The 11,539-nt window shown below is 46.0% G+C and overlaps 1 protein-coding gene across 4 annotated transcripts in view; it reads right to left on the bottom strand.

The window, feature by feature from the left end:
* Positions 1-4,861: 4,861 nt before the first annotated feature.
* The window catches only part of EXOC6B (exocyst complex component 6B), a 448,390-nt gene continuing 441,712 nt past the window's right edge, over positions 4,862-11,539 (bottom strand). For all 4 annotated transcript variants that reach the window (XM_037898400.2, XM_037898402.2, XM_037898398.2 and 1 more), the window contains one exon: positions 4,862-11,530. In XM_037898400.2, the coding sequence (XP_037754328.1) occupies positions 11,404-11,530 (127 nt within the window). In that variant the 3' untranslated portion in view covers positions 4,862-11,403. The remainder of the gene's footprint in view (positions 11,531-11,539) is intronic.

Below are 11,539 nucleotides of genomic sequence, written 5' to 3'. Positions count from 1 at the left end.
TCATTAATAAAAACGTTAAATAGCGTAGGGCCAAGAATCAATACTTGCAGCACCCCCTCTGGAAACACCTGTTTGATGATTCCCCATTTTCATTCTGAGACTTATCAGTTAGCCAGTTTTTAATCTACGTAATGTGTGCCAGGTGGATTTTGTACTGTTTAGTTTCTTAATCAAAACGTTGCGTGGTACCAAGTCAAATGCCTTACAGAAACTGAGTATATTACGCATACAGTGATAGAACTGGAATACATTTGTGGAATCTTATGTCTTGCTGCAATAAGGCCAAAGATGCTAGTAGAATCATCACATTGAAAGGCTGATAATACAATGAAGCAAACTGTGCAGCCCTAAATAGCAGCATGGCTCTAACAAGAGGGTAAAACCTCCCATAGGAGGTTAATACAATTCCCCTTCCCTTGATGAACTGGTGCCCATTATGTCAGCTCTGGCTTCAAAACCTTATTTTAGATTCGATATTGTTTTTCCCATCTGCGAGCACAGATTCAATCACGGAAGAGCAGGGTTCAGAACGCAGATTCCTTGAAGGCAGCCACTTCAACTGAAGAGTTGGATCCAATCATCCTTGTTTAAGGCAGAAAGATAATTAAAGCAACCACTGAACTACTGGTGAATCAAAACTTGGCTTCAACTCTCAGCACACGAAGGAGATGGGGGTGGGGTAAAGGAGCAAGTTAAAGGGCCATTGCCCCTCGGGACCTGCATTGTGAAACAGTCCATGAAACAATAGGAAGAGTTTCTATTATCAACTAAGCAGTGGAGTGGTTGTTAGATAAAAACGTCCCATGAAGTTTTCAAGGCAGGATTTGCTAATCACCTCCAGTTTAGCAAGAATGTGGCTGGGTGACCAAAAGCAACTCCTGTCCCATACCCATGCTTGCTGCTCTCTCACCTTATGTTTCGAAGAGATGCACATCTGAAATGAGCTGGCCATACAGGATAACTGGGCTTGGTCTGAAATGCGCACTCCAAAGGGGACTGTGCTAATGGGGAGGTTGGGAGGAGAAGTAAAAAACCATTAGGGTACAAATGTGATCAGGTTAGAACCCAGGAGCTGATTTTAAATGCCCAGCAGCACCCCACCCAGGAGAGCGAGTCACCAAGTGTAGCTCTTACCCCAAAATAGAAACCTAGGAACTGAACCAGAGCAGGGCCCGTCTAATCCTGTACCCTGCCTCTGACAGTGGCCACTACCAGCTGCTCTGGAGGAAAAACCCTTGCAATGGACAATTTTGGGATAAGCTGTCTGCAGGGGAAGCTTCCTTCCAAACCCCAACAGAGATTCTGTCCGGAGGCAGGACGGTTTATATCCCTTCCAAAGCTCTTGATTGTTTTTGAAGCGTTACTATAACACCTCTGAATAGCCTTGCTATCCACAGAAATGTCTAATCCCTCGTATGAATCCTGACGGGGGCTTTTGGGTGAGTTTGGGGGAAGGAGGGGTCGGGTTTGGTGGGATAGGCCAAAGCAGGGAGCCTGGACTTAGATCTGAACATCTGCCAAGCACCGTAGGGTTCAGGCCGAGCGCTTCAGCTCTCTCCCTGAGCTAGATCGGGAAAAACAGCCTTGAGGTTAAAGGTACTTGCAAAGTATTTTTGAACGATCAAGTCTGGACCATTTGTGCTTCTTTATGACAGATAAAGACAACCTGAAAGGGGATTCCACCCCCCAACCCCCTTCAAAAAAAAGTTCTTCTCTCCTGCTGGCTTTTTAACCATAAGAAATATCAGGTCTGGTCTCCCCTGGAGTTTCTGGTAGTCCCTGGAGAGAGATCCATTATGGGCTCCCACACCTTAAAAGAAGGGGTGAAGGTGTCAAATTTTTGACAGACACCCCCCACTCTCTCAGATGTTAATTAGGCATTGGAGATAAATAAATGTCTGACCAAACCCTTCCCCTCAAGTGCTCAGCTTTCAGCCTCTTGGGATGTCGTAATCTCACCAGTTCTTCAGTCTCCATAGAGTCTTCCAGGGTAGGCAAAACCTGAATGTCTAAATAAGTAGTTTTTTTCACACACACACAACCCTTTTATTAGGACATCTTTATCTACCAGAAGCACCAAACGGAAGGGCACGAGCCCCTTTCTCCCCCTTTGCAGGTCTCCTTTAAATCCCAGTATGGGAGTCAGGAGACCGTGGTTTTATTCCTGGCTTTGTCACAGATTCCCTGTGTGACCTTGGGCCAGTTAGTTAGATTCTCTGTGCTTCAGTTCCCCTTCTGCACAAGGGGGATAACAGCACCTGCCTTGATCGCAGCGGGGTTGGGAAGCCAAATCCATTCATACTCGTGAACTGCTTTAAGAACCTGGGCTGGAAGGCACCAGAGAAAAGTCAAACTTCATGTTAAAATCCCACTCATTAGGCAAAAAGAAAGATCTCAGGGAGGGAGGAGAAGCCGTAAGTGGGGATAGTATTAGAATAAAGAAAGGTGCAGTGCTAGGTTCAGAAGAGACTATACACTAAAGTGCATTTGCAGCTGGTATCTGGCCTGCATAACGTCTCATTGGAAGCCCTGTGATGAGAATCCAAGGAAGAGGTCAGAAATCCTAGACAGGGGCTGAGATCCCTTTTTCCGTTTCAGCAGAGGAGAGTTCTGGTCTCATATCGGATGGCCCCGAATTACCATCATAACAGCTGCACATCAGATGACAACATCATGGACTCAGAGCAGAGGTTTTTAGCCAGCCGGGCACAAAGAGAAGGGTAACCCGAACCCAGCAGCTAAAGCAAGAGAGAAAAGGGCAGATAGGGGAGGCACAATGCACACAAGCTCCTTGATTCTCTGCTTTCCTCCTCCTCATTAGGCCTCAGGGTCTTTGTTCCACCTGTGAGATTCTCTCCAGTGAATAATACCCATTAGAAATAAATGGATTATAATGGGATGAGGTGGGGAATAATGCCAGGACTGCTCGAGGAAATCAAACAAAACCCAGAGATTTTAAAGGATCTCCAATTCTGGAACTCACCTCCCTCCCCCAATCCCATTAGTCTATTAGACGCCAACCCAGCAAGGCACTTAAACACATGCTTAAATGTAAACGTGCTGAAGTCCCATTGATTTGAAAGGGATTTCTGCACGTTTAAAGATAAACACATACTTCAATAATCTGCTGAATAGCATAGGTGCTGGAACTAGGGGTTCGGGGGGTGCTGAAGCACCCCTTGACTTTAAGTGGTTTCCATTATGCACAGGGTTTACAGTTCAGTTCAATGGCTCTCAGCACCCCCACAATACACATTGTTCCAGCACCTCTGCTGAATACTGGTGGTTTATGGACTCTCAGGACATGGAGCAAGGCTCCTATGTCTATCAGGCCCTGGAGAGGAATTTAGGCTGGCCAGCTGATGGAGGTTATTTGTTGGGCAGCTTGTATATTTCATCAGTCCAGGGCCAGGTCAGTGCATTCCAAAACATTCACCCGTGGTTTGTACATTGCAGGGGGTTTTAAGAGTCCTAGAGCTGCTGGGACGGGGATCAAACAAAACTAAATCTAAAGACAGAAAAAATCTTAAAAATTAAAAGGACAAACTATAGAGCTGGCTTCTGCTGTGAAGAGTGACTGCATGAAAACAACTGGCCACTTCTTCCTCCTCAGATCTTTGGCATGTGTTTGGAGTCCCACCTGCTAACTGCAGTGATAAAGAAAGGTTTGGGTTACCTCTGTTGACCTTGCAAAGCCCAAAGGACGATGCTGAGGCTAAGAACTGAGCAAGATTCAAAGAGCGATTGGACATTTATATGGCTAACAAGCATATCCAGAGTTATAATAGTGAATCCTGACAAGAAGAGTATGGAAGGGAGACAAAACCTTGAAAATCAGGGCTTAAACCAATCTCTCGCTATCAGAGCCCAGGATGAGACCTTCTTTGGTGTAGATTTCCCCACAACAGCTACTGCAGGGTTCTTATGCCTTCCCCTGAAGCAGCTGGTGCTGGCCACTGTCAGAGGTGGGATACTGGGCTAGGTGGACCTTGGGTTTAATGCAGTCTGGCAATTCCTATGTTCTTAGGTAATGGAGACTGAACTGGATTCTATTCTGGTTCATGCAAACCACTGCCAATCACCTATACATTCGGCCAGCCCATTTAAAACAACGTGTTAAATGTCGGGGGTCTGTAAAGTCTGTAGAAGGTGGGCTAGACATCCACTGATGACAAAAGTTATTTTCTTCAAAGGCGAAGGGCGAAATGTATGGCAGCCACAGGGGACAGAGCAATACGTGGATTGCTGGGTGGGCTCCAGCCAGTGGCACTGAGCTGAGAGGAGGATGATCGTGTAAGTGCGGGTTCCCCTGGGCCAGGCTATGCCAGCGGAGCGACAGTGCAGGCTCTGGTACGAGGATAAGCCCGCGAATGCTGCCAAAGGAAGGCTGGTCCAGTGATTAGGACGCTAACCCAGGACTTGGAAGACCCAGGTGAATATACATACCTAACCCCTTGCCAGCAAGCTCCTCCAAACACGTCCCCCTGGCCTCAACTCAGTCTGGTCTGGGGGAGTCTGAACTCAGAACTGTGTCTTCTGAACAGCAGCCGTAGCTAGTTATTTGGACAGCCAGGAAACAGAGCATAATGAGCAGACCTGGAATTGCATTTCACCAACATACAGGTGATACTGCAAGTCTGATCTCCTTATTGTCTCTCCCAGCAGCCTCCATACACACTGAAGAGGAGAGAAAGAACGGAAGCCATCCCGTAGGTCAAAGTGAGCAATCGCCCATCATCCTGCTCCCAGTCCACCAGTTTTGGCCCCCTCCATGAAGCACTCTGTATGAAATTCACTCACAATTCATGCAGTCAATTGCCTTGTGATCAAAGTTAACAAACACACAGAATTCCAGCACACGTTTAACCAGATTTATATGATGTATTATTTAATAGAAGTTACAATAGGATAAATGTACAGTTGAAATCAACATGCTAATTTCTAATGCATTTTAATCTGTAAACCATGCAGTCCATTTTTAATCAGTAGCTCCGCTAGTGAGTTTTCAGGAAAAAAAATGTTCCCTTTAAAGTTAAACCTAATTTACTAAGTATTCCCCTTATTGTGCAACGACTTGTGCAAAAAAAGCGGTTTTCACCACATTAGGTTATAAAATAAACCTCCCCTCCCATCCCCTTCCCATAAAGGCAATACAAGCAGCCAGTGGACACTGGGGGGTGCATGGGGGGGACGGGACAGGGAGGTAAAATCAGAGGGTCAAGCGTAGTTAGAAAGCAATTCAGTGCAGATGTAAATCCCGATTAAGTAGAAGCACAACCTCACTGAGTGCAGAACGGTTGAGACAGAAAGGTCTGCAGGGCTGTCCCTCTAAATTCAGAGCAGTTGGAGGGCAGGCTCAGGGTCACATTGGTCTGAACCTCAGTTATGCCAAGGCCCCTTTACACCACTCTGGCAGCTTAAAGGAGCCTCACTGTAAATGAGAATCAGGCCCATGTGTCTAACAAGGGCAAAGGCAGGATCAAGTGGACATGTGGAACAGATGCATCGTTTCAGCTCCTTGTGATTAAACCCAGCTGGAACGAGGGTTTAAACCATGACTAGCTAACAGCATGCTGACCACAACCTCTCCCAACCGCAGTCACAATCAGCATTGTGTCAGCTAACTCGACTCTTCACAACCATGTTATAACCCAACATTTGGGCGTTAAGACCAGGCCTTGTTTGGGAGGGATCAGGTAAAAAAAAACAAACCAAGCAGCAACAGCAAGTGTCTTCTGCCGTTTACACCCCCTATGCCACAGGGGTGGGGCAAACTCTGTGTGATCCCTTAGTCTAGGGGTCGTTGGGTGAGCACTTCACCCCCTATATACACAAATGCAGACATCCAAAGAATCATCCCACTTAAAAAACAAAACCCATGAAAACGGCTCAGAGTTTGCAACATGGAGGGTCTTTCCCACCTTGAATTCATTAATTAGATGCTTCCCTTTGCCTCCCAAGATTTGGGATAAAACGCAATTTACACCCCATCGCTGGAGGGGGAGGGGAGGAGCCAAGGCATTTTGGTATCCCAAGGGCATGTAGAAACTGGTTCTGAAAGTGAGGGGGGAGTAAACTAAGCCTTGGAACATGTTCTTCTTTGATTAGGTGTATGTCTAATTGAACTGGCCCAGCCCATGGGTGGGACAAATGGAAAATGGTTGTTCTCCATTGCATAGTCTCCTTGCAAGTTCTAAAACTGGAACCAACTAGAAAAAGCCAGGCAGTGACTTAAGAAGAATTCCGAAGCTAGGAAAGAAACGATCTAGAGATACAGTAATGGCAAAGTGAAGATAAATGTGGCAGAATTGGTCGCTGCTTGAGAAAAAGAGTTGCCCCCAACCCCCTTTAATCAGCAGAGTTTTGGGAGGTGAAAGTAACTCCCATTGCCAATTCACCATTGCTTGCCCATTTTCCTTGCATTTAAGTCTGGTGCGGAGATAAATTATATTACACTCAGAATGGCTTTGCCTTGGGACTGGAAATCAAACTCTGATTTGTTGTTGACAACTCATTCCAACTGAACCATGAGAAAGGGAACAGAGACGTCTTTGAAGGCCAAGGTTATTGATCCATGCTAGCAGATTTTGGATGGGGTACCGGGCTCTCCCACCCACACATCCATCCATACATGGAGTCTTTGGCAGTACTTGTAATGCCTCCATCTAAGAATCAGCTTTGAATGCAACTCAGTTTCCCATAAACAGTTTTAGAACTGGACAAAAAACGTCAAATCTAGCAGATCTGACATTTGTTAACGCAGTCATTTTCGTATCTGCACGGACAGCCTAGCTTTTAACAAATTCAGAACAATGCAATGGACAGCTTTCCCACCGGAGAATAGAATTGTGGTCAGATTTAAAACAAAGTGCAAAACTGCTAAGAGCTTTTGTGATTTGAACTCCAGCACTAGAGAATGAACACACACACACACACACACACACACAACATACACCCCTCTCTACGCACTGGTACAATGTGTCTGTAAGTTAGTGCATTAAAGAAAATACAAAACCTATTCCCAACGCATAGGCTGTCAGAAGTGTGTCACCTAAGTTTACAAAGAAGATACCTGGGTACTTCTCAGGGAGCGGAACTGTCTTCAACTGGTACTTAGACATCTTTGCAGGGGGAAAAATAACCCCGTCTTCTCTAGCATGACTTAAAAAAACTAAGGGATGTTCATATATGTACGTGGGTACATTAATAGCAGCATTGTTTGATTTGGGGGGCACAGGTCTATCATTAGAGTGGTGGGTTCTGCTCCTGCCCCCGTCTTGTACATTTATAATAATCTTTCCTTCATAAGCACTACCATTCATATCAGAGGATACAAATAATTAGTAAGAGAGTTAGAGGGGACTTTAAACGTCTTCCAAAGCTTTTTAAGCAATCTGTTTAAAAGATTAATTTTATTTTGAAGGGACGGACTGCATCTCTTGGAACAAAAAGTTAATTAGGAACAGAGCACCAAAATTCAATTTTTCATCCCCGTTAAGCGACTTGTGGTTAGGAGTTTGACCTCCTGAAATCAGAGACTCTCTGAATCTCCAACTTGGCGGGGGCTGCTTTCCCAGCAGAAAATCCTCAACGCCAGAGCCAGAGCCAGTTCCCATGATCCTGGTCCAGGCGTTTTCCATGGCCTCTCCAAGCAGCATTCATTTCCTAGCTTTTTCAACTCTGTACAGGCCATTGTACTCCTCTTTAAATTGAGTTTGGTGGAGACAGGACAAAGAGCCCAGCTTCAGGCCACGGAAGGTTTGGTGCTGGCTGGAGTCACAGCTGAAAGGTTTGGCTCAGGGATTCTGTTTACTTTTTTTATATTAATTAGGCACCAAGTGGAACCTCTCACAGTTGAAAATGGAGCCTACACCTTGGAATAACTCTGAATTTTAAAGCATGAAGCATGAGTCTAACAGCTGGCGGCTTTTCTCTGCTAACACCTACTTCAGCATAACCCCTCCCCTAGTTATCAGCCTGAGCTACACATTCAGGGGCACGTTTCCCACTCCCCCCACCCCCATCATTCAACAAGGAGTGGAGAAAAAATCACCACCACCAGCAAAACCTACACCCGGCCCAGCAGCAAAGTCAGTGGCTGACAAATGCGATTAAAAATTGTGTTTGACAGTCTCTCCTCCTCCTAATAAGAAACTGGAAATGCCAGAGCGCCTTATTTGTCATGCCTGCTGATGCTCATTTATACTGTTGCCAGCAGCTGCAGCAGTATGATTCCGAAGGATTTTAAAGTGCTCGTTACTATTTATGGCCCTTAAGTGCCTTGTGGACTCCAATCTCTCCTATTTTTTTCAGCACGGGGCTGCCATGGGTTTTTGATGTTAAAAAAAAAACCTCTATATTTATTTTAATGCAGGAAGTTTCTCTTGCATCGGATGCATGTTTAATGCTCAGTACGTCGCGACCTGTCCCCGCCTCCTGCATCCGAGAAGTATCCCTCTTCACGGCCCTGCAGAATGTGACAGCACCGTAGAAGGGAAAAACCTGCCTTTTCCATTTGTGGGAGGAGTAAATCACATCTTTGTCCCTTTGTGTTTGATTCTGATGGGACAGAGCTTTGCAAGAGTACTGGGAACCGTGACTGGTGATGCGTCTGGTGACACTTCCTGTGTTTGCTAAGAAACCAGGCTTCTGGCCCTTACACTAGATTTTCAGAGCAGTTCTGCTGTTTCCCTTTTTCAGTTGCTAAGACTAGTTTTCACTGCAGATCGTTTTGTCCCAGAAGCTTCTGAATTCTCCCCTTGCACTGAGCAGCACCCTGGAACCAGAGATGCTGCAGATTCTCCCCTGGAGACAGCACTGTCTATCTAGCTGCTGCAACCAGTGACTCACAAGATTTTGCTGGTGGGGTGGGTTCAGGGCAGTCAGACTCTCAGCTGTTTTCATCAAGTCAGGTGAACCCAGGAGCTTGCCACCGCAGAGGAGTCTGCATGCAACACGGGAGAAGCTGGGTTTGCCGGCCCCACCTTTACAATCTCGTTGGGCACAGTACAAGTTTCTACGTCGAAACGTAAAGGAACGGGGCAGAGCACGGAACTCCTTGCTGGCAGTTTGGAGCATGGCCAGATGTAGCATTTTAGAGCTAGCGTAGGGTCTGAACGGGGAACCAGTCCAGTTCACATCTGTGCCCCCCATGCTGAGGAAAGCGTTTGCTTGCAGAGCAGTTCTTTGGCTTGCAGATCCCTCCAGCTAGCTGCTGCAGGTCCCTTTCCACCCATGCCAATTTCCAACTCACCCACGTCGCTTTCACCATCCTTCAGAACCTGTGCTTTGGAAGCGTTTTTAAGCTATATTCAAAAAGGAAATACAAGGGAAATGCCAATATACAGCCCTCCCAAGTATAAAAAAGTCCCCGCATACTTATCCCATCACTTGGATGTAGCCAGTAGTAGAAGTTCGCTGCTTACAAACGTGGCTATTGACATTCAGGTGTAAGCAACACGTACCCTTATAAAAAACGCATTGCTGAGGAACATTGGAAAAAATCGTCATTAGGAAAGACAAATACAAAATAACCTCCTTGTCCACCCTGTGCTTAAATATGTGTTGGACAGTGGCATCAGCACTGCAGCCAGGAAACGCACAGTCAACACGCGTGGTCGAAAGGAAGAGGGACTGAACGCGGCCGGGAGAGCCAGCCATCACCTTGCATATTACAGACAATTTGCATTGTGCATCGTATTTAAACAAGTTCCGTCACCCGCACGATATGAAGCCTTGAGGGAGAAAGGGGTAAAAACTAAATCTCTCCCCGAAGGTTAGAAAAGGTGCATTGGCTTCTTCAAAAAATAACTGCGGTGTGAATAAAAACAACCCAACTCATTTAAACTGATGTAAAAAAACCCCTGTACTTATGTGGTTATGTATACATTAAAGATCTTAATGGCTCCCCGTAATGCTATTACAGTTTTAGGCAAATATGGAGCTTGGCATGCCTCCTCCTACAGAAAAGGGACTCTCTAACACTCGAATATTTTTGTATCTGGATTTGGTATTAAAGACGGACGCACTAGATGTCTCCCCCACCCCCCCAGAGTAGTTACAGTCTAGTAGCTAAATACAAGGTAAGGGCAAAAGTCTCCTCTATCAGGCAGAGTGAATTTCCCTGCCAGCATACATTCTGTACTTAAGCACTCCAGTTGGCTTCAATGGGAGCCTTATGCAGAGGAGGAGGGAGGAATATGGAACAGATACTTGCTACAGACAAGAGAGGAGAATTTTGCCCTTAGGCACTTTTTACCAAGTGGATAGTTGGGCTAGAATACTCAGTGGAGTGCTCTTAGAGTCCCATGCGACTCGGGAGTGCCCAGGAGTCTGTTCAGAGTTATGCTAGTAACCGCAGGGCCCTGCGCACGGCAAAACTCAGATTGTGGGGAGCACTGAGCAAACAAAGTGGAGTCACTGGGATGTCCCTCCAAACATTCAGGAAGGGGGAAGACAGGGGACAGCATCGAACGGAGTTGCAGAGAAAGGCAAAATTGTGGCATGATGTCCTCATGTTGTTTGCAGAGCGCTGATTTTCTTCCCTGCAACGTTAGCATCGCAGGACTACGCTGAATCACAACAAAGCAACATCCCACGGTAAACTTGGCACCACAAGGTCAGGACGGTGGAGCAGAATTATTTTGTGGCTCTCTCCAACCCCATTTGATGACAATGTAGCTCTCCAGCTCTTCCAGGTAGTGTCTTTGCAAAAGGCAACAGCAGCTCCTAACGAGTTATTCCAGATTACAGCGTCCAGCCCTGCTCAGCAGGTCCAATTACAGACCTGATGGATCCGTTTAGTGTACTTCTCCTGCCAGGAGTCTGCAAACTACAGATGAAGTTAGCATGCACATCAACAAAGCAAAATGAATGGTTTTGCATTTGTTTGCCCTCCCTTCCTAAATACACTCATCTGCAGTATGAGCTCTCAAGCAGTACTCTCTCCATTTGCAAAGGTGTAGCCGAGCTACGGGCCTGGAGGAAAAGCATTGGAGCCACAATGCTCCCTACACTTTTTTTCTGCACTTGAATAACTTAACAAAAGAAAAGTCAAATGGATTCTCTGAATTTGGTGAAGAAAATCATCTGGGCATGAACTTTTATCTCAAGTTTCAGCCTTTACGGTCAAGTTATAAACCCCTGAAAATAGGAGTTTATAGTGGGAACCCACAACCCCACCCTTCGCTGCAGCAGTACACACCATGCCGCGATACCATCCTTTGATTATTCACCTAGCAACACTTTTTCGTAAGGGTTGGTTCCATGAATACTATACACGTGAATAAAAAAATACACATATTCTCTTTAAACGAATCCCAAATTCAGGTGCAGGGAGGCTGCAGTGCAGAGATTAGCACTGCCCTGAAATCCCAATATCCCATCCCAAACAGCTGACTACCCTCACAAATGGTGGCTGTTGATCAGACTTCGGAGCTGTTTAGCCACAGTGTCTATCAGCTTCTGCTTGTCCCTCTCATTCTTCCGGAACTGCGCAAAGACGTTGTTCTTACGGCTGGTATCTTTCATCCTGTGCAGA

The sequence above is a fragment of the Chelonia mydas genome, chromosome 4 (assembly GCF_015237465.2).
Source record: "Chelonia mydas isolate rCheMyd1 chromosome 4, rCheMyd1.pri.v2, whole genome shotgun sequence".
Lineage (NCBI taxonomy): Eukaryota > Metazoa > Chordata > Testudines > Cheloniidae > Chelonia > Chelonia mydas.
This window is presented reverse-complemented; position numbering and strand designations above follow the sequence as displayed.